This window comes from Letharia lupina (genome assembly GCF_014066315.1).
Source record: "Letharia lupina isolate WasteWater1 chromosome Unknown contig_4, whole genome shotgun sequence".
In the NCBI taxonomy this organism is placed as follows: domain Eukaryota; kingdom Fungi; phylum Ascomycota; class Lecanoromycetes; order Lecanorales; family Parmeliaceae; genus Letharia; species Letharia lupina.
Window position 1 is genome coordinate 941093 of NW_023502973.1, and position 20758 is coordinate 961850.

Consider the following 20758-nt stretch of genomic DNA (forward strand, 5'->3'; position numbering starts at 1 on the left):
CACACAGAACAATCTCTGCAAGCCTTGGCTTGGAAATGCTTGATGCTACCGTCGTTATCTAATCCGACTAGGATGTACGGAGCTAAGGTACTCGTATGTCCGGCCTTGCCGGCGTCATGATGACGAACCAAAGACATTGACATCTTTAACTGACCACCATCTAGGCATTTTGACTATTATAGTTGCTCAACCATTGACTGGTTTAAACGATTCATAATGGCTCCCGCAACAGAACTCGCCACGATTCCCATTGCAAGCGGTGCAGCAGTAGAAGATCTCAACTCTTCAGCCGGAAAGGTATGGCAGTCAACGTTAGACACCGTTTCGCAACAGGACGGCTTTCAAAGATTGTACTGGGGCCGAGAGGTCGAGAACCAGAGCGTGATTCAACTCTTCATTGGTAGATCAACCCTCAGCTCTTCCACAACGACCAAGGCAACTGACATCCTCGGTTCCCCACAGATTGGGACTCCTTCGACGCCCACAAAAACTTCATGGCTTCCCCCGCCTACGGCCCCTTCGCCAAGCATCTCATGACCATCGTCGATGGGCCCTTCTCCATGTATCACGCAAACTTCACCCCTCACCCTCCCACCGCCGCCGTCGGCACCGCCTCCCCTGTCACCGAGGTCCTGACCTGCTACTTTGAAAAAGAGGACGACGGTTTCGAATCAAAGGTGCACCAGCTCATCAAAGTGATTTCGGAGAACGCCGAGGGTTTCAAGGCCGCGTCAGGAGGGTGGGTGATTGAGGACGTGGAATACGAGGGGAAGAAGGGGAAGGCGTATGTGGGGGTGCTGGGATGGGAGAGCGTGGAGGCGCACATGTCTTTTAGGGAGACGCAGGCGTTTAAGGATAATATACATTTGCTTAGGGGAGACCCGTTGGGATTGGAGGTGCATCATACGAAATTTGCGGAAAATTAGCAATAGAAAGAAACTAATGCGGAGGCATGAAAGAGATAACAGGATATCAGAAGCAGCAGCAGCCTAAGCCTACGATGTTATGAATAGAAACTGTGTCAGCCAACACGTTGTCTTTCCAAGCGATGACAGGCAACGGTTCTCATCACGCAGAATGCCAATTGAGCTCCTTACTCCTCCTTCAGTACCTCGACCCCCTCACACATAGGCGCCAAGCGATCATGCTCATGATACCTCCTACACCTCTCCTCATTATCCCTCCACGGCGCCGCGTCCTTGCCCTTTCTCTTCAACCTCCCCACCAATTCCCTCAAGAACCTCTCATCCCAGCTATCAGGATGTCCTTGAACCAGCGCGTCCGTCTTCTTCCTTCACCACATCATGAGCACTCGCACTACCAACGGCGCAGGGGTGTCATCTTACCACGCAAACAAATCAACCACCAACTCCTTCAACCCACCCATTTCTTCCTCGCCTCCCCACAAAGATCTCGTATCGTCCGGCGTCGGGACGCTATTGGTCTCGTCCGCCCTCCACCCGATCTCATCCACGATGCTATTCTTCAGTGCCGTGATACCGAGAAAGCTCGCCAGCTTCCAAAGCTTAATCAGCTTGAAATAAGCCGGATGGGGCCCATCTAGGCTCTCGTGGGTTAGGGTGCGTGTGTAGAGCCATTGAGCGAAGTATTCAAAATCTGTCGGATTGCACTCGGGTAGGGAGAGGGTGGAGGTAACAGATTCGCGGAAGGAGTAGGCGGGGTTGAAGGCAGCAGAGAAGAAGGGAGAGATCGAGCAGAGGGCTTCGAGATGGAGGTGGAAGGGGTGATTGGTAGGGCCAATCGCGAGGGTAACGGGTGTCTTGAAGAGGTGTCTTTCTTTGTTTAGTGCGCCGTCGAGGCGAGTGCTAGGGAGCCATACCTCGTTGGGGTGGACGGAGTGGGTAGCACGATGGTTTTGGGTACGGTAGTGACGATTTCCTTCGTCTTAGTAATGTGTTTCTTCTTCGCAGGAACCTCATCGAGCGTAGTGATACCATGCATAGTAGGCGCTATCTTGGTAGATAGTCGTTCGAAACGAATATTGCTTGATAAGGAAATCATGTTGGCAGGAGCGATGAAACAGGTACCTTGAAGGTAGAACGCAAGACGTAGTATGAAATTTGTATTCTGGGGTCATGGTGCTGATGACAAGATCTCTTCGAAACATGCTGGAAGCAGGAAGACGGATCAGTATTCGCATTACAGGACAGCAAAGAAATGACCGCAAACGTGGATGAAGGTTCAAGTCTTCGAAAATTTGAACTGAGAAGATGATGGCAGCTGCCGAGACAAAGCTTCCTCGGTTCCGCGTTAGCGAGAGCAGCACCGCTTCCGGAATGACAGAGTTGCAAACATTGTAAATCCCACAAGCGGCGGCATTAGCTGTGCGCAGTGCTACGGGGCGTTGCTGCAAAGAAGACTCATGCGGACCCTAGTACTGCAACGAACGAATAAACATTGGTTAATGGGATTGACCCTGAGCACAAGCCATTTTAGAAAACGCCAGGTAGCTGTCGGCTACAACATTCCAGGGGTCGCCCATCACAACAACCGGCCTCAATCAAATTCGTAAACGCAGCACCCCCTGACCCTCTAGATCCGATGCTTTTCACTCTCTATTACGATGGTCAATTTGGAGTCAGTGCGCGTTTGTGGGAAAGACTTACCGAGTCTCGAGTAGAGCATATAAAGCGCCATCTGATTGCACTCGGAGGTTCCCGTGATAGTGACTAGTCGCTCATTGCTGTTATCCTGCGGTTCATTTATCTTGATCACGCTGCCGCTGAGCTGTCTGATCTCGTTGATCTTCGCGCCACCTTTCCCAATGATAGCGCCGACCATGTCGTTAGGAATGAAGATTTGCTGAGTCAATGGCTGACCTGGCACCATGCCTTGAACGGGTTGCGCTGGTGGTCCCGCATGGCTATGGGTTGGTTGATGGGCTCCGTGCTGTGGAGGTTGATGTGGCCCAGCTCCCGCATAACCTTGCTGAGGAGAACCGCCATAGTGGACGGGTGCTTGAGGCTGTTGCTGGGGTGGCTGACCATGAAGATATGGCACGCCATAAGGGTTTGCAGGCGTACGTTGTGGCTGATTGTTGTGTCGTCGATAGTTGTCAGGATGACCATATTGGCCTCCAGCAGGCTGAGGCACGTAAGGGACGACTTGCATACCGCCGGGAACGACACCAGCAGGTCCTCCGCTTCGAGTAGCATACGCCGAAGCTGCTGGGCCACCGAAGCGCTCGGTCAGCTGCTCCACAAGCGTCTGTCCAACATAGTAAGTAGCAATGTGCACAGCATCTGCGACACCGAGAACGACGAGAGATCGTTCTGTGGAGAGAGGCAAGCACGAGTCGGATGCGTTGAGACGGGCGCCAGATGCTTCCTGAATCTCACGAATGCGTACGCCAGATTTCCCGATGATAGAGCCGATCAGGATGTGAGGAACGAGCAGACGTAGCGGATACGTCTTGGACTGGGAGGTAGAAGGAGCCTCAAGGGGCTCGTTGTTCAAAGTCCGTATGATAAGCCCGAAAGCCTATGTTTGTCAGCATTAGAAAACATGTGAACGGCGAAAAAGATGCCGTCGTACCTTTGCTGTTGCGTCCACCAAACCACTAACAGTCAGGACCCTCTCTACCGCACCTCGAGAATAATCACTCACGGTACACTTGGCACCAGAAAAGCGACGGATCTGGGAAACGTTCTCTCCTCCTTTGCCAATAACCGTGGCAGCTTCAGCGCTTGAGATCACCGCACGAATGTGAAGCCAGCCAGTCTCATCCTGATGCCCCTGATGTTGCATAGGTCCTTGTGATGTAGCTCGATCGTATTGGCCACCTGTGGATTGTATTGGCTGGGTTTCCAGCACGGACGCTGCCGAAGGACCTGCTCCATTAGGTGCATCCGGCACTACCGTATCGCCCTGGGTATCTGTGTGTCCATTCGCGACAGGGGCAGCGCCAGATTCAGCTTTGACTCCCTCAGTAGAAGCAAGTGGAGCATCTTCATTTGCTAAGGTCGTGCTGGTCTTTGCGTCTTCGTCGGTGCCCTCGTCCTCCTTGACTGCCTTGTCGAGAGCAGGACGTTTTGCGTCAGGCTGATCTGTGGGACCGGATGGAGAAGATTCATCATCGAGAGGGCGCTTCTGGTTGGCCTGTGGAGTCGCTGCGAGTGTTGATGGTGATGCCGACATGATTGCTAGATGTTAATGGTATACAAGAGTCGATCGGATCAGGGAAATCAGTGAGCTTTTGGTTGGTTTGATATCTTGAATTGATCGTCTATGTACACCAGTGATTTCCAATGAAAACTTGCTGGTGCTGATACAGACGGTCGCTGGACAGGGCGAGGTGTATTGTGGAATTTGTGAAGCGAGGGAGAAGATCGTGATGGAGAGAGTCGGGGTAGGTGGTGTGTTGGATTGAGGTAGAGGATGAGCGGTGACGGAAGATTTTAGCTGCAAACGCAGGATGAGGAACAGACTGTGGTATGGTGATTATGGAAGGCGAAGAGGTGTGTGTAAGGTGTTCGTGACGAGGAATAGCTTGATGAAACGCTGGACGACTGCCAAGGGAGACCTGCGTGGATGTCCAGTGGACCAAACCTTCTGCTGGACCTCGATGATCAGTAAGGTTTCGAACGTGAATGTGAAGCTGAAGCCGATGTGGAGTGATCAGTCTGAAAGCAAACAACGGACCCCCGTGGTGAGTAAAGTTGTTGTCGAAGAGCTGATGGGTAGATCAGAAACGTGAGAAACGAGGGAAGGAGCGATCAATTTGTTGAAGCTGAGGCTAACTCAGACTAGCAGTGCGCACTAGTCCTTACCTGGTTAAGCTCAGCCCTTAAAGCTCTTGGCATCAAAGCGCGCGTGAGAAAAAGCGTGTCGTTGAACAGCTCACTTGGTGCACATATATGGCTTCAGTCTCCCGTGTTTAATTCATTAGATACAAATGGCTATTGAATCGCAATATTTAGGAAAGCTTCAAGAGTATGTCACAAAGACAAAGGACATAGATTATGGCCAAAACAATGCAGATGGAGATGAAGACTACGCAGCCCGTCTTAGCAAGAGCCTACAGTCCCTTCAAAATCAAGTCAAGCAGCATGAAGCCGCCCTGGAGAGGGTGAGTTTATTTAAAACGCAACTGATGGCTAGCTTACTCTGCTGAACAACGTGGTTAGCTACGTGCAACAGCCCGTGCCGTTTCCGTTGATGAACCGTCTAAAGATTCCCGCCAGCGTCTGCAGCAGCTTCGAACTGTTACAGCCGCATATAGATCCCTCACTCCCTCTGAGCCTCTCCTCCCCTCTCCCGACTCGCCATTGCCCGCCCTCCTCGCTCTCCGCAAGACTCTGAATATGGTGGACCAGAGCAAAAGTGCAATCACAGAGACCAAGGATAATGTTTCCAAATCTCGAAAGCATCTTCGGCAAGAAGAAGCTGATTTGAGGGATGCCCGGTCCATCACACAAGCACTTGAGGGAAGGATCGAGAAGCTTCGATTGGAGAACGAAGAACGATCGGAAAAGAGCACCGAGGAATCGGCCAATACTATAATTCAAGAGCAGCAACAGCGAAAACGCCACTACATGATGGCACTCAGGGATCTAGTGAAAGCTTTCAACAAGTTTGTCGATGAGCAATTGGCCGCGATGCTAGCAGCTGAAGATCTTGGTGGTCCTACAGTAGGCGATTCAGTAGAAGTAGATGAGGAGATGTTGAAGGCAGGCTTCAATCAGCAAGGGAGAGCGAGAAAGATGGACGCAGATATTGCGAGGACCGAGGCAAAGCGGAAAATGCGTAATGACGAGATCTGGGGTTCCGAGAATGGTAATGAAGATGAAGAAATTGGTGTACGAAGTGAGAAGGAGGCCGCCCTGGCAAGTTTCCGAACCCTGACCGAAGACCTTTTGAACGCCGCTGCTGGAGATGAGGACTCAGATTCCTACATCAACATATCGCGAGAGTCGGCAGCTGTTCGATTTCTGGTTCGAGCGAAGGTCGCGCAATTTCATACCGATGATGCAAGAAAGCTGCGACTGGTAGACTTCGGCCGAGGATGGGACAACTGACTTTTGATACGATCGAAATGTGCGACGTTGAACCTTCAGACTCAGTAACACTGTTCATCCTATACTAACACTCCTCGCTAATCAACTGTATCGTCCCTCAGAGCAAACAGTTGCTTCATGACCTCATTGCTCTTAGAAAACAGGGCCTCATGATATAAAGTATTGGTTATAAAGGTCTTGCAATTCTTGATCTTCGAAGCTGCGTCCTATACAGATTCCGATGTCAGTATCCTACTTGAAGGCAATTGTCGAAGCAATGTGACGGCTCGAGGGTTATCAAGAGCCTTTTGTTCCCGAAAAAAGTCTTGCAACTTGAAAAGCGATCCGAAACAAGAAGAATTTGCTCCTAATATGTACATACCCTAGAGAGATCGAAGTGCACCAACATGTCGTCAACATAGACGGCCGAGTATATGGGGACTTCGTTTTTGGCCAGTTGTGCTTCGTCATATAGCTCTGGCCAGTCCTCGGCATGCGCAAGTAGGTCAGCTGTCTCTTGCAGGTTGCGAAGCTCATCGTAGTCTTTGAACATGTCTCGAAAGACCTATGTGAAGGCTTCAGCTGGCCATGCGGAGGAGCGCAGCTAATGTCTGGTTGTCAAGCCAGCGAACTTTTGCTTACCATCTCACCGGTGAAGAGTACTGGCTCTGGACCGTCCACAGAGACCCTCTGGAATTCAGGGATGTGCGACATCACACGATCTGCCGACCACCGGGTTGGATGCCTCAATCTCGTTCAGCATAATTTTGGACTGGGGGAACAAATTTTCATACCCTCTCGCATATATGGGCTCGTGAATCAATGCAGACAGTGGCATTGTATCGAATGGCATCATTTCATCAAATGCTGCGAGTGTGGGTCTAGTGAAGAAGCCGAATTCTTCGTGTTCTCAGAGTCAGCGTGCATCTTTGGAGGTAGGTGTTGGGATATAAAACCAATTTTGCAAGTGAACTACTGTTGAGACATGTCTTACAGCTCATGGTATTACAGATATAAAAAAGATGACTCTGAAAAGTAGACTTACGATTTAAGTCGCTCGTCAAGCGACATATCATATCTTCACATTTGGTTAGCTGAAAACTGGCTGCCCAGATTGTGCTTACCATGCACAATGTCCATGGTGCCTAGTCTAGGTCAGCTATATGTCCAAAACGCTAGGATATGGCCGCGGTGACCGTGGAATGCAAAATAACTCCCAAGCTGGCGTAATCGCAACACGGAAAAGTTCCCACCGCTCGGTAGTATGACACTTTCTTTCTGGATGTACCGGATGATATCCTTGACTCGGTGAATGTCTTCGATGTACTTCTCATAGTACGCTTTGTTCCTTTCGGCAAGCCTGCCTGCTTCGTGTTGGCTTGTGCCCAATCTCTAGAAGAAGGAAAACTAACGGAATTGGTATTTGTATATTATGTCCGGGTCTTTCACCAAGGGGGGAAGACCAGCACTGATGAAGACTAATGTATCGGTCAGAGTTGGTCGGCTCTTTGTGAGAGGTAAGATCACCTTCTTGGAGTCCTTCAGGACTGTGGATATCGTAATTAGTATTCGTCACAGCTGTTGCATGGATATTGGAATACCAACAAATTCGAAAGGTAGGTTCCGCAGCAGAAGCCACCAAAGCTCACGCCCATGATCGTCCATTTCTTCTTTTCTGCCGGATAATCCGCTGTCAAAATCTTGCGAATTGCTTCGCAGTCCATGACTGAAGCACTCTTCGTTAGTCATGCCTTGTACTATGTATGCTAGGACTCGATTGATGGACCTACCAATGCTGTCTGCTCTAAAATTCTTGAGCGATGCCGCTTGCTTTGCAAGTCCACCTTCAGTTGCGAGTGTTCTCGCTGTGACTGTGCTGCTCAAACCAGTGCCTTTGAGCAAAGCGAGTCAGCTCCGCGTACGAAAACCTTGAGATCTGAAGGCATCTGGATACCGCGCTGATCTAAGAATAGAATCTGACTTGTTTTAGAAAAGTCTGCAGTAATATTAGAGCAACGCAAACCTGATACCCCTTATCGAGAAGAATGTCGGTCCATGGGTAATATTGCGGGCTTTTACAAGGCATGCCAGGTCCACCTTGTCACTGATCAGCGTTTCGCTCAGAGAGGGAGGGCATGGCATACTACATACCCTGCAGAAAGAGGACTGTAAAGCAACCATAAGTCAATCGTACACCAAACCATATAAGTCGAAAGATGCGTACGCCAGGGAGGCTGCTTGATCTCCTTTTTACTTATGTCTACTGGCTTCTCAAATCGTTTCACACTTCTAGCAAACAGACGTAGACTGCCATCTTGCGCTTTGGAGTAGTTCTTTGGTACTTCGAAGAAGAGCTCAGAGACATTGAGCTTTCCTAGAGATTGCATGAGTCTGTGATAATGATGATAGGCTTTCCCTTATCCGGACCTGGCATCTGGTGGGTTCTCTTCCCCAAGAGCTTTGCAGCAGGCATGTTGCCTTGAGAAGATTCGCCCGTAGGAGGCACCAACAGCATTTGCTCTAGCTTCGCCATTGCAGAATTTGCAAATCTTCTCAATGGTATCCTACCTGGACATTCATCATACGACCCGCCAAAAATTATCGTCATATAATAGTTTACGATATCAATACTAGCGCATGGATATATTACGATACTAGTACCAGCATGGTGACGTTCAGTGACTCTGAATGATAATTCCCACCTAGCAAAACATCCGACCACCATGATAATCAGGCAATCCACGACTCTTCAACACACACCTCTACGGTTCGAATATGGATGACATAGCAATATCTTTAGAGGTGAGCAGCAATTTGTCTTTATTCCGACGTTGTTTGCTAACGGGTGTATGCAGAAAGAGTATTGTCCGCCTCTAGATCCCCCACTATTCTACTCTTTCTTCTTGGAATATGCCGATAAGGAGGTGTCGCTCAATGGACTACGCGATAAACTGGATATCGTGAAAGAAATCACCCTGACCACGGACGATGCGGCATTTGACCCCTCGGGAACCAGTGGCTTTCATGATGATACGACTTCACATGAGTCGTCTGAGCGAGCGCAATCATGGCACGGAGACGTACTATCCGATTCTACAGAGGACACGGACCTTACAAGCGTATCCCAGGCTTTGGATTCGGTCAACTTCGGAGGTGATACAGCAGAGAACAGGCAAGCAGATGGAATGGACTTAGACAAGGGACAATATGACGACTGGCTCGAAAGCTTGTCGCCTTCGGACAAAGCTATGAAGTTAAAGGATATAGTTTGTGGGGCCAAGGATTTCGATATAGGCTACATCCTCCGAAAAAATGGCAACAGCTATCACAAGGCACTGGATGAACTACTAACCCAGGCTCACCTTGAAGAAGAAGGCCTTAAAGAGAAGGGTATCGAGGCTTTCACGGGACCTATGATGAGCAATCGAGAGCGTAGAGCCTTGAAGGAGCGGGAAAAGAGGCAGAAGAGGGGAAAGAGGCAGCCAATGCGCCGGACGAGCTCAACATCTGCACTAGAGTCGACTCGCGACAATTCCTTGTCCTCTAATCAATGGCTACGAGTAGATGATAGTGTCAAGTATATTCATGATCGGACACACGTCTCTGCTGAGTTCATACGGTCTACCTATCACAGCAGCGGTGCCACGCTCCCTTCCACGATCGCCGCTCTCTGTGCCTCGAAAGATCGAGAAGCCTTCTCAAACCCCTGTCTTCCAGACGCACCGCTTTCCGAAATCGAAGCACACGCTAAAGAGCTCTCTATGGAGTTTTCCCCGGGGCTCCAATACCCCCAAGCCCTGGCTCTCATCAAGCTGACGTACCCGTCTACTACCTCCGCTCGAGAGCTGGCACTTGCGCTCACATCTTCGTCAAACGTCCCATCGACCTCAGTAATAATACCCCAGTATATCCTACGCCCTCCCTCTCCTCCCTCCACATCTCCATCTACGCCCTCGCTCCCGAATTCCTACGTTCCCCTCTCCGACCCCAGAGCCGCGGCTCTCGCTTCAATCCGCTCAAATGCCCAAACACAATCCCGATCCGCCTTCCGAAAATCGAAATCCGACCGCCTCATGGGCGCCGCAGCATCCCACTACAGCTCCGTCGGTCGTGACGCCAACGCTGCTCTCCGCCAGAATGTTGCAGCCCTCGCAGACGCACGAGTATCCTCCCAATCTAAGCCTGGAGAGGTAGACCTGCATGGTTTGAACGTTAAAGACGCGGTGAGGGTTTCGAGGGACAGGGTTCAAACCTGGTGGGAGAGCGAAGGGAGAGAGTGGGCGAGGGCGGGGAAGGTGATGAATGGCGGTGGCTTGAGAATCATCACTGGAGTAGGCCGTCACAGTGCTGGAGGTAGGGCGGTGTTGGGACCGGCCGTGGGTAGGATGTTGAATGATGAGGGGTGGAAGGTTCAAGTTGGGGAGGGGTTGGTGAAGGTTGTGGGCAGAGCGAGGAGGTGATGTTCCTGGAAATACTGACATTTTCGAGGAGTTACTTGGTCTTTTTTGCATTTAACATGGTGTTTGAAGTCATTCGGATACCGCTGTACGAGGCTGATGTCAGGTTGGATATGAGGCCTAATTAGTGAGGATGTCTCTGTCATTGGCACCGCCATTTGGATACCATAGGATACTTACCTGGACCTGGCATGTTATCATAATCAATGAGTCAGAACAATAACAATATATACCCTCAGAATTTCATATCCTGAGTGGTTGTGACTTAAATTTCGCTGGCCTTCTCCAAAGTGTTCTTTGACAGGGAAGTCTTTCTAGAAATTGGCCACCTGCCGGGCAGCGGCCGCTTATGTAGGCATTCAAACCGCAGGGACCTCAAGCTTTCGGACATGTCAATCGAGTGGGGCACAAGGTCTCTATAGAGGTACATTGGTTGACGGATCATTTCAAAGGCTTTCCAAAGAATCATAATCTTGCCAGACTGAATCGCGAAAATATATCCAACCAGAAAAGTAGTACTCATTCACACCCATACACTCACTATCCTCCCTATTACGTTCAGGGTCACCCAAATTCCCGCTTTCTGTTTCTGTTTCTCTTCCTCTTCCTCAATCTAATCCTTTGACCTTATTTTCCATCACTCTCCACCTCTCCACTAGCTCCCTTACTCGCATCGTCCAGATCCAAACTCTCTTCCTCCTGCCTCGGCCTAACGGTCTCGATAGAGCACGCTCCATCTTTGAAAAAAACCCGCAAACCCACCACGCACACTGCGTTCCAAGGATCGTTCTCAAATTCTGTATTGTCATCCGCACCGTCCATTGGAGAAGGGTAATCTTCTTCTGCAGGGTCATCCACTTGGGTGGGGAAGTCAAGGACACTGTCGATGGAACTTTCAAAGGAGGCGTCAGAGTCGTATTGGTAGTCATCGTTCGGCGCAAGACTGGAAGGGGCAGCGACGGATGGGGCAGGAGCTTCACTAATAGGAGTGGGGGCCCCATTGACCGTGACGGAGGGGATTGATTTCAGTGCCGCTTCGAATTGTCGGGACTTTTGGGCAGTAGAATCTTCGGTCGACGTGGCTGCATCCTTCTCTTCGTTCTTAGGAGTGACAGAGTTATCCTCTGCCAAAGTCCCGTTGGTGGGCTTAGATTCCTCGGCTATGGTTCCAAGTGGAGCTCCATTAGTAGGCTTGGACTCATCAGCTTTGGCTTCGGACGGAGGTTTCGGCAAGGGAGCTGGGTCCAGAGTCGGCTCGCCAGTCTTGTCTTCTATTGCACCGGCTGCGGATTGCTTCTCGAGCTCGGTTTCGACTCCTGGGGCTGCCGTTGTAACGTTGACAGCCTCAGGGGCAATAGCTTGATCAGTTTGAACAGCAGTGGCATCACCAGCAACAGTCCCTTCAGCCCGCCGAGATCCTCTACGTTTTTCGGCCTTCTTGCGCTCATACTCTTCTCTTTTCTTAGCGTGGCGCTTCTCTCTGGCCTTCTCCCGCTTTCCATGTTGCCAGTTCTTGAGCATGTCTTCGCGTTTCATCGCACATTGCTTTTTCTTCTCCGCAGCTTTTCTCTTCGACTCTCCCTTCTGGCGCTCTTGCTTTTCAGCCTCGGTCTCTCGGATCTCTCCTTTGGCATGAGCAAGATCATAGGCAAGTCCTGTTTGAATCAGTTTATTCTGCCTCAATTTGACATTCTTTCTGATGATGTCCTCGGGGGTATCATCATCCTGATAGCGGCGAGCAGTAATCTTCATGAGCACAGAATAGGTACCGGGGTCCAATTCTAAATCTGTGCTGACCGAGCGACTCATGGAGTAATTACCATGGCTGCGAACGATGTAGTCCTGCTCGCCATCTTTGTCCAATCTGAAATGTAACTCGAACGTGTACTGCCCTTGCAATCCTTTGTAGTAGCGATCATCCAACTGAGATAGGACAATTACAACAGGACTTCGCTTTGTGAGCGTAACGCTGAATTTGGTCTTGTTGTAGTCTGCACTCCAAGGAACGTCGACCGAGGTCCACTGCTGCGTGATCTGCCAATCCGGCCCAAAGAGTCGAGTTCTATCAAAGCTCGAATATTCGCGTAGAAGGTCCTCGTAGGAAATCCAGAATTGTCCATCATCGCCAAACCTGTGATTCAACAACTCCATCCATTCCGGAGTCCACTGTTCCGAACCGTCGCTCCAGGCACCTCTCCATTCACCCTCGCCCCAGGGGTTTCGCACTTTCAACAGTCTATTGCCTTTGATCTCTCTAGCTTCCATGATCGAATACGCGTGCATGCGTACGATGTTCTCTCTTGCGCCATACGAAGATGCTAAATCTGATCCTTGCCATTTGTCGAAGGTGCCCGCAGCACAGCTGAAGAGGAACTCCTCGTTTACTTTCATGATTTCCTCCCAAAATTTATGCTTATTGAGAACGTCCGTTGTGAAGAGTTCGGTAGTTACGCCCCCAGTCAGGTCCTCGATAGCTTCGCTGGATGATGTCAGCAATTTAATTCAGTCAGGTCGAGGAACTATACTTACCCTGTAAAGCCGCCGTCGATAGCACTGTAGTCTCCATGAGCTTTGGCAAATGCCTTTTCCAGCAATGGTAGCCATGTCTCATTCTCGCTACTACACTGTGCGAAGTAGAGAGCTTTGGAACCGGTTTGGTTCACTTTTCGATACCTTTTCTCTGCATCACCTCTGTCTTGATGATCTCAGAGTCAGCATTACTCTTTCGGGAGGAATTTTGAGACGCGAGACATGTCTGATGACTCATAAGACAGCATGAATGGGGAACAACTGCCTCGGAAAGTATGACATACTGACGATCCAGAAAACTCGCTTTTCCTCGTCTGAACTTTCCCACCAATCGGAGGCGATCAGGTAGAGCTTGTCGTCAATTATGGTTTGAATCCACTCCCCATCTGAGATAACTTAGCCTCCTCACTGCGAGACGAGAGTGATTTGCACTTACCTCGGTGGAACACAAAACCGTATACGCCCACCTCTTCGTCTCTAGCAACGCATACATTGTTGACCAAGTCTTTCTTGTTGCAAAGAGCACACAATGCAGATAGGAACCAGCAGTCGCCGTTGAATCCTTGACGAACATCGCTAGCGGTAGCGCCCTCTTCAAAGAACACAGGATTTTCGAAGATATCCTGAGACATGTTAGGAATTGGATGGCTGTAGAAGTAGAACAAGGATGTAGAATGCTAACGGGAATTCGTTTCACTGATTTGGGATAAGTCTTGTCTGGAACCTCACCCAGAGCATCCAAGCAGTCTCTTCGATTCCGCTTCAGGTCAAACTCGATATCGAAATGAGGATCTCGGTATTTGTGGTTCACACGTCGACACTCCTTCGCTATCTTCTCTACAGCATGTTTGCATTCCGCAGCTGCTTGATCGTAAGACTTCACAGCGATCTGACCGTTCACAACGCCCTTGGTATTCTTGGAGGCTTTGGTTTTGGCGTAGATATCAGCTGGCAGGATGCTGTGTACCTTGCCGGGGAACTTTGTGGTAAACTAGTTGCGAGCGATGAGCTTGATGTATGTACAAGATGAGAGGTGCGTACCTTCTGCCAGAACTCGTCCACGCCCCTCTGGGGCAGCTGCTTCCTTACTTTGACAGGAGACTCCTGTACGGACTGTGGTGCTGGCTGGGGATTCTCAAAGTCAGCGGCCTCGCCGGGTGCACTCATAGTGTCAGCGTGCGAGGGAAGCAAAAGACCTTGCTGGTTCAGGAACGTATTAGGTATCTAAAGACTCCGCGGCTGCTTCGTGAAATAGATGCGGTGGAAGTGGAAGTCAAGGCTGCTGAAGGGGAGTCGGAGCTTCGACGAGCGCCCCCATTTATGCATTCATCAAGGCTCCCACCAATGCTGGGAGACATCGGAATCAACAAGCACCAGAAGCTTCTACATGTCAGCGGGCTAAAGCCCAAGGGCTGAAGATTCATGCGGCTCAAAGCGCCCCTAGCAGAGGGTTCTAGGTAAGGTAGTTGGTAGCAGCGCCGGATCCAGTAGGTACATAATCTTTGCCTCAAGCCTGCATGAGCCGATCTGCAGGCCAACGTCTAGCGGAACCCCGTTTCATCCAGCGACTGACACAAGGCCAGGGCTGGCAACGGTGGAAATAGTTGGTTTTGGAGGGCAAACTGCACCAACTACTAGATTTGGAAATCGAAACTGCACCAACTACCATATATTGAAAACCAACTACCCCACTATCAGTGCAACTGATAGTGGAGCAGTTGTAATGAAAGATAAAATATCGCTCAGTGGGGGAATAGACCAATATATGAAGTGTTAAGCCCTAAGGTCTCAGCCCTATTTCAGCCCTACTTCAGCCCTATAAATGTTGGCCTATTAGCTCTTTTTAATTCAAAAAACCGATTTTTAAAAAAATTATAATAAACTACTCCACTATCAGTTGAACCAGTTGGTTTTAAGGTCAGAACTACACCAACTACCAACCGGTAGACCTCAAACTACACCATCAACTACGAGACACTAACGGTTCCACTGGTAGTGGACCAGTTAGTTGGTCCACCATTGCCAGCCCTGCACAAGGCTGAGGTTGCATATTGATGGTTATTGCCTTTGGAAAAGGCTGTGTTCGTTGGCTCTGTACATAATACCCTCATCGGCAGAGGGAAAGGAGCCCGTGAATCTTGGCTTGGCAGTTTGCTACTCGTCCCCACTGTGCAACTCACAGGGTTGCTAGTGGGAGGCCTTAGGTAGAGTCAGGGCAAGCATGATGCATGCAAATGCGCACGAGGAAATTGAGCCACTATAAAGCACATTCGTACGGTATGTAGCCGAGCTGGTGACAAAAGCTTAGTGGATCAGCATCTGGAGTCTTAATCAATAATCTATCCTAAGCCTACTCTAGCCCGACGTGCAAAGCCAACACTGCTAGTTTCCAACGAGCTGCACCAATATCATACATAGCAAAGCAATGTAAAGACATTCAACACGCTTGCCTTTCATAAAGATGCCGTCATGTTCTCGATAAGCCTGCAAATGCATAGCGCCATATTCTCATAAACGCCAACCGATCACGGTCGGTAAGCATGCTTAGGGGGACCAAACATGAAAATATCCATAGGCCTCACCGATACGCCGGCTTTTATCAGTGAAATCCATTGGTGCCCCTCCCTCTGCCGGAGTATGCAGAGCTTCCAGCCTCAAAATAGGGATGAGTGCAAGCCTGCTTTGCAGAGATACGGCCGGCTGGATCGTAGACGAGCATAGCATCGAGAAGGTCAAGTCCGTTGTCGTCCAATCCATTAACGAGGGCTCTTGATGGGTCTCGGGACCACTTTGGAAATGATGGCTTGAAGTCAGGGAAGGAAGTCACACCAGGCCAATCCTGGTCAGTAGGAGTCCCTAGAAGTCTAGTAGATGTAAGTATTGAGTGTTTAGAATGCAGATCAATGCAAAGAACACCCACCGGAATATTTTGAATATCTCATCGATCTCAGAGTCGCCAGGGAACAACGGCCTTCGCGTGCACATCTCCGCAAATATACAGCCAACAGACCACATATCGACACCAGTTGAGTACTGACGACCACCGAGAAGTATCTCGGGTGATCGGTACCACAGAGTAACCACCTGCACAAGCGTAGATCAGTATTGGACACTTCGTGCAGGCATTCTCGCTGGCCTACCTCGTGTGTATATGTGCGCAATGGCACGCCGAATGCGCGTGCCAGTCCAAAATCGGCGAGCTTCAAATTTCCGTCTCGGTCAATAAGCAAGTTCTGAGGCTTCAGGTCCCGATGTAGCACTCGATGACTATGACAGTATCTCACGCCCTCGATGAGCTGGCTCATAAACTTTTTGACCATCGCTTCACCGAGACCCAACCTCCCAAGGTCCGGCCCTGAGCCTTCTGGGAATGCCTTTGCCTTGCCCCCATCACTAATTGGAAGTGCTTCCATGTATTTTTTCAGATCAAGATCTAGGTATTCGAAGACCAGGTACAGCTTCTGGCCATCGGCGTGCACGATGTTAAGCAAGCGGACGATGTTTGGATCATTCATCTCCTTCAACAACGATATTTCGCGAATGGCAGTACTTGGCACACCTTCATCCTCTGCCTCAAGGCGAATCTTCTTCAGCGCCACGATGCGGGTAGGATGTGTAAGGTCGCGAGCTTTGTAGACGACACCGTAGGTTCCTGTCAAAGGATCAATTAGCACCTGTACTTGGCAGGTTCATGATACATGTGGTCCCAAGCGATTTTAGGCTGTGCGAGCCAGAAGAAGGGGAAAGCTCTTTGCTCACCCTCCCCAATCTTCTCGATTTTCTGGTAGTTCTCCATCTTGCCTGGGGATGGCAGCGCCGTTGTGTATCCTGATGGTCTCTCGCCGTCAATGGTGAGTAATCGGGTGCGAAGGTCTTCAGAGAGCGACCGAATCCATGTGCATGAAAGAGCTGTTGGTTAGTAGACGCTGAATGAAGTGTACTTGTTGGTGCTGTGTCAGTGTGCAGCTTTAGTACTCCCCTCGGCATTTCGTAAAGTAAACACAGACAGGGATTACGCGCTAGCGACGGACCAAAATTTTTCGTGAAGTTGGGAAATCCTGTGTCTAAAAAGCCTTCATCTATCACAATTTCCTAGGTACCACTAGATGGAAAATCGACTATGTTGATCAATAGCCTTGATGCTCGTGAAAGCCCACCACAGTCTATCAAGAGCATTTACAAAAGATACCAGAAGCTCACGCTTGAGGCCATTCAATCAGATCCTTCGATCCTTGACTTTCGCCGGGGCTTGAGTGGTGAACAGCAATGCAGAGCCCAAAAAGTTGGCATTGTGCCGTTATTCTCAATAGATGCTGCGTGTTCCCACCTTAGACTCGCTGAAGATCAAAAGGGCGTGGCGCCTAGTGTGGACGTGCCGATTTATGAAACCAAAGCTGTACCGGGTGAGCCATGACAACTATACCCTTGGAGGACGTCTCGTTCGTTGTTGACAAATCAGGACTGCTCATATTACCAGCCCTAGTACCCGAACATGCCCAGCAAGATCTTCTGTCCAAATTACTACATAGGGATCTAGCAGATCCAAGACACCAGACGAATGTACATTTACATCATCTACTTCCATATCAAGCTACCAACCCGAGGAAGACCGGCCTTGCAAATGTTGGCAATGCTTCATTCTTCACTATGTCTCCTGTGTCTCCTGAACTTTTCCCCCCGATTGATCACACAAGCCATAAGGCTCTAACTGTGTCGCAATTTCTCAATCGAAAGCTACGTTGGATGACCCTAGGCGGTCAATACAATTGGACAGAAAAGAAGTACCCGGCTGAGAATGCTCCATCTTTTCCGGAAGATATAGCAGCTTTTGTTCACCATCTGTTTCCTGATATGAAGCCAGAAGCGGCAATCTTGAATGTATACGCTCCGGGAGATACCCTCAGCGTGCATCGTGATGTGAGTGAGGAGTCTGATAATGAGCTGGTGAGCATCAGCTTTGGCTGTGATGGCATTTTTATTGTTGGGCTCGAAACTGAAAAGGGCGAGGAGCCGAAATGTGTTGGTGTACGCTTGCACTCAGGAGACGCCGTCGTTATGAGCGGACTAGCTCGGTTTGCTTGGCACGGCGTGCCTCAAGTCATTGGTAACAGTTGCCCAGTATCATTGCGTGACTGGCCCGCCATCGCGGATGATGAGAGCACAACCAGCGTCGGCGAAGACCCCTACGAAGCGTGGCGAGGTTGGATGTCGAATAAGAGAATCAACCTGAACATGCGCCAAATGAAAGATTGAAAAGCCTGAGATGCTACCAGCCTTCAACTTGCGGTAATAGGACTTGCGCCTTCAAGTAAAGTACCTCTAAAGTACCAAAATGGAAGGCGACAAACTTTAGCCTGGAAGATAAGCTTGACCCCACACCTGACTTTAAGAAATGCGCGTCATTGTTTTGCTCGAAGCATTTAAGAATTAAAGTGGTCAACAACAAATCTTTTCTCAGCCGATATTCAATACTCCGACTTGCTCGATTACTAACTACGTGCTTATCGATGGCGACCGAGACGTCAACATGGCAACATCTGGCCAAGGCCAAACTCGCTGCAATCAATGGGTCAATACCAGAAAAGTGGCAGCTTTCTTCGATCCCTTCAATTGCAGAGCAGCAAGATGTAACAGGCCCTTTCATCTGCAAGTTTCTGTCCACCGAGGAGATTGAAATTACCGAGACAGATGCCGTCGACATTGTTGAAAAGACGTCTCTGGGGATCTGGACGGCAGAGGAAGTAACAACAGCCTTTTGTCACCGGGCCAGCCTTGCACACCAATTGACGAATTGCCTGCATGAGACCTTTTTCGAGGCAGCCATTGAGGATGCTAAACACCTCGATGCATATTACGCGCAGCACAAGGCACCGATCGGCCCATTGCACGGACTGCCTATTAGCTTGAAGGATCAGTTTCACGTCAAGGGCGTAGAGACCACGATGGGCTATACAGGCTGGATCAACACCTTCGAAGGCAAGAAGGGCACAGGCAAAGAGAAGGTGTTCGAAAGCGAAATGGTGAAGGAGTTGCGCTCGTTAGGAGCGGTGCTCTACTGCAAAACGGCAGTGCCTCACTCCCTCATGGCAGGTGAAACGGTCAATAACATCATTGGGTATACAACGAATCCAACAAATCGCAATCTGACTTGCGGTGGAAGCTCTGGAGGGGAAGGTGCTCTCATTGCACTTAAAGGTTCGCCTGTAGGCTTCGGAACTGATATTGGGGGAAGCATACGCATACCCGCAGCGTTCAATGGGCTCTTTGGCCTTCGTCCATCCGCAGGCCGCATGCCATATGAGTGAGTTGTTTTTTCCGAGCCATTCCTTGTCGATTAATACTGCATTCCGAGATGTAAAATCTATCGCACGAGTACAGCACTGCCGGGACTTGTTCCACCACTCGAATTTGATCCTAGAAGAGATGCTGACTCTGAAATCCTACAGAGGTATGGCGAACAGTATGGACGGGCAGAACTCTGTACTTTCAGTCGTGGGACCTCTATCGCATTCTGTGGCGTCCTTGAGACTAATGGTCAAATCCCTTTTGAGTCAACAACCTTGGTTGCACGATCCATTATGCAACGAGCTCCCATGGCGGCAAGATCAGGAAACCCAGATTTTAGACCTCATAAGCTCTTCTAAGTTGGCATTTGGCATCCTTAAGCACGATGGCGCTGTTACGCCTCACCCTCCGGTACAAAGAGCCCTCGACATGGTTGTGGACACTCTCCGAAAGCTTGGACATGAGGTAATCCCAACAGGAAAGAGGCATCAATCACCATAATCTAATGTAGAGCAGGTCATTGAATGGCAACCTCCGTCCCACAAACGCGGCTATGACATTATCACTAGCTCGTGGACTTACGATGGTGGCACAGACATCCACAATGCATTGGGACTTTCAGGAGAGCCGATGGTGTCTCAGATTTCTGGCATGTACCGCAAAAGGCGTGAGGAGGCAAGTGCGAGCAAGATTTCGGCGAACAACATCGCCAAGCGTGAATACCAGAAAGAATATATGGAGTATTGGAACAGTACTGCACGCTCGACCAGCACAGGTCGACCAGTCGATGCTATAATAGCACCTCTAGCACCTTTTGCGGCTGCGAGGCCTGATCGATACAAATACTATGGCTGTACGTATTTTCTGAGTCCACATTTTCTCCTTTGGAGTCTTGAGACACGTCTTGGAAGTCCTTGCTCTTGGAACATGTTCCATCGCTTGATATTCTCTCACGCACGTAATACTGACTCCGAATCAATAAACCAGACTCGAACATTTACAATACTCTTGATTACACGTCCTGCGCCATACCTGTGACGAATGTCGATAAGAAGGTCGATATGGTGAATAAGAGCTTCAAGCCAGTCAGTGAGCAAGATAGAGATATACAGGAAGACTACGATGCTGAATTATATCATGGCGCCCATGTTGCAGTGCAGCTCGTCGGGCGCAGGTTACAAGAGGAGAAAGTGCTTGCTCTGTCAGAGTACGTTGGAGGAGCTATTGCTGAGTCCAAAGATACTCGATCCAGCCATCTGTAATAGATATTACATCTCATCATCCTCTGAATGGATCCTCATGCCCGTACATTAGAAAATGACTCTTGTTTGATCTATTTTCAAGGCAAATTCTTAGTAGCAAGGATAAGTCGTCAATAGCGATTGGTCAGTGTCAGCGTCTGTATTGAAGTGTCTCTCAAGTACGCTTCGATGCATTTATTCAAGTAGTCAAGTCCATCCAACCCTTCTT

At 49.6% G+C, this 20758-nt stretch overlaps 10 protein-coding genes across 10 annotated transcripts; 5 read left to right on the forward strand and 5 right to left on the reverse strand.

Annotated features, from left to right (window-relative positions):
- Positions 1-216: 216 nt before the first annotated feature.
- HO133_007859 (uncharacterized protein) lies at positions 217-926 on the forward strand (the record flags this gene model as incomplete). Its single annotated transcript, XM_037298729.1, has 2 exons — positions 217-400; positions 463-926. The coding sequence occupies 2 exons, from the start codon at positions 217-219 to the stop codon at positions 924-926; spliced, it is 648 nt and encodes a 215-aa protein (XP_037156065.1).
- Positions 927-1093: 167 nt separating this feature from the next.
- Positions 1094-2022, reverse strand: HO133_007860 (uncharacterized protein; the record flags this gene model as incomplete). The annotated part of the gene is made up of 3 exons (XM_037298730.1): positions 1094-1292; positions 1347-1793; positions 1841-2022. 3 exons carry the CDS (start codon positions 2020-2022, stop codon positions 1094-1096), a joined length of 828 nt encoding a protein of 275 aa, XP_037156066.1.
- Positions 2023-2553: 531 nt separating this feature from the next.
- Positions 2554-4158, reverse strand: HO133_007861 (uncharacterized protein; the record flags this gene model as incomplete). The annotated part of the gene is made up of 3 exons (XM_037298731.1): positions 2554-2576; positions 2628-3501; positions 3556-4158. 3 exons carry the CDS (start codon positions 4156-4158, stop codon positions 2554-2556), a joined length of 1500 nt encoding a protein of 499 aa, XP_037156067.1.
- Positions 4159-4915: 757 nt separating this feature from the next.
- On the forward strand, positions 4916-6038 carry HO133_007862 (uncharacterized protein; the record flags this gene model as incomplete). Its single annotated transcript, XM_037298732.1, has 2 exons — positions 4916-5089; positions 5148-6038. The coding sequence occupies 2 exons, from the start codon at positions 4916-4918 to the stop codon at positions 6036-6038; spliced, it is 1065 nt and encodes a 354-aa protein (XP_037156068.1).
- A 77-nt stretch (positions 6039-6115) lies between these two features.
- Positions 6116-8550, reverse strand: HO133_007863 (uncharacterized protein; the record flags this gene model as incomplete). The annotated part of the gene is made up of 16 exons (XM_037298733.1): positions 6116-6244; positions 6400-6582; positions 6660-6762; positions 6812-6917; positions 7063-7095; positions 7142-7162; positions 7214-7381; positions 7430-7495; positions 7545-7564; positions 7623-7743; positions 7808-7909; positions 7972-7993; positions 8041-8114; positions 8169-8183; positions 8242-8391; positions 8445-8550. 16 exons carry the CDS (start codon positions 8548-8550, stop codon positions 6116-6118), a joined length of 1419 nt encoding a protein of 472 aa, XP_037156069.1.
- A 242-nt stretch (positions 8551-8792) lies between these two features.
- On the forward strand, positions 8793-10477 carry HO133_007864 (uncharacterized protein; the record flags this gene model as incomplete). Its single annotated transcript, XM_037298734.1, has 2 exons — positions 8793-8819; positions 8873-10477. The coding sequence occupies 2 exons, from the start codon at positions 8793-8795 to the stop codon at positions 10475-10477; spliced, it is 1632 nt and encodes a 543-aa protein (XP_037156070.1).
- A 624-nt stretch (positions 10478-11101) lies between these two features.
- HO133_007865 (uncharacterized protein) lies at positions 11102-14170 on the reverse strand (the record flags this gene model as incomplete). Its single annotated transcript, XM_037298735.1, has 6 exons — positions 11102-12953; positions 13004-13169; positions 13288-13389; positions 13440-13626; positions 13686-13994; positions 14045-14170. The coding sequence occupies 6 exons, from the start codon at positions 14168-14170 to the stop codon at positions 11102-11104; spliced, it is 2742 nt and encodes a 913-aa protein (XP_037156071.1).
- A 1432-nt stretch (positions 14171-15602) lies between these two features.
- On the reverse strand, positions 15603-16799 carry HO133_007866 (uncharacterized protein; the record flags this gene model as incomplete). The annotated part of the gene is made up of 4 exons (XM_037298736.1): positions 15603-15867; positions 15924-16087; positions 16144-16655; positions 16763-16799. 4 exons carry the CDS (start codon positions 16797-16799, stop codon positions 15603-15605), a joined length of 978 nt encoding a protein of 325 aa, XP_037156072.1.
- A 324-nt stretch (positions 16800-17123) lies between these two features.
- On the forward strand, positions 17124-18256 carry HO133_007867 (uncharacterized protein; the record flags this gene model as incomplete). Its single annotated transcript, XM_037298737.1, has 2 exons — positions 17124-17406; positions 17463-18256. The coding sequence occupies 2 exons, from the start codon at positions 17124-17126 to the stop codon at positions 18254-18256; spliced, it is 1077 nt and encodes a 358-aa protein (XP_037156073.1).
- Positions 18257-18510: 254 nt separating this feature from the next.
- On the forward strand, positions 18511-20550 carry HO133_007868 (uncharacterized protein; the record flags this gene model as incomplete). The annotated part of the gene is made up of 4 exons (XM_037298738.1): positions 18511-19304; positions 19450-19753; positions 19805-20141; positions 20276-20550. The coding sequence occupies 4 exons, from the start codon at positions 18511-18513 to the stop codon at positions 20548-20550; spliced, it is 1710 nt and encodes a 569-aa protein (XP_037156074.1).
- Between the last annotated feature and the right edge of the window lie 208 nt (positions 20551-20758).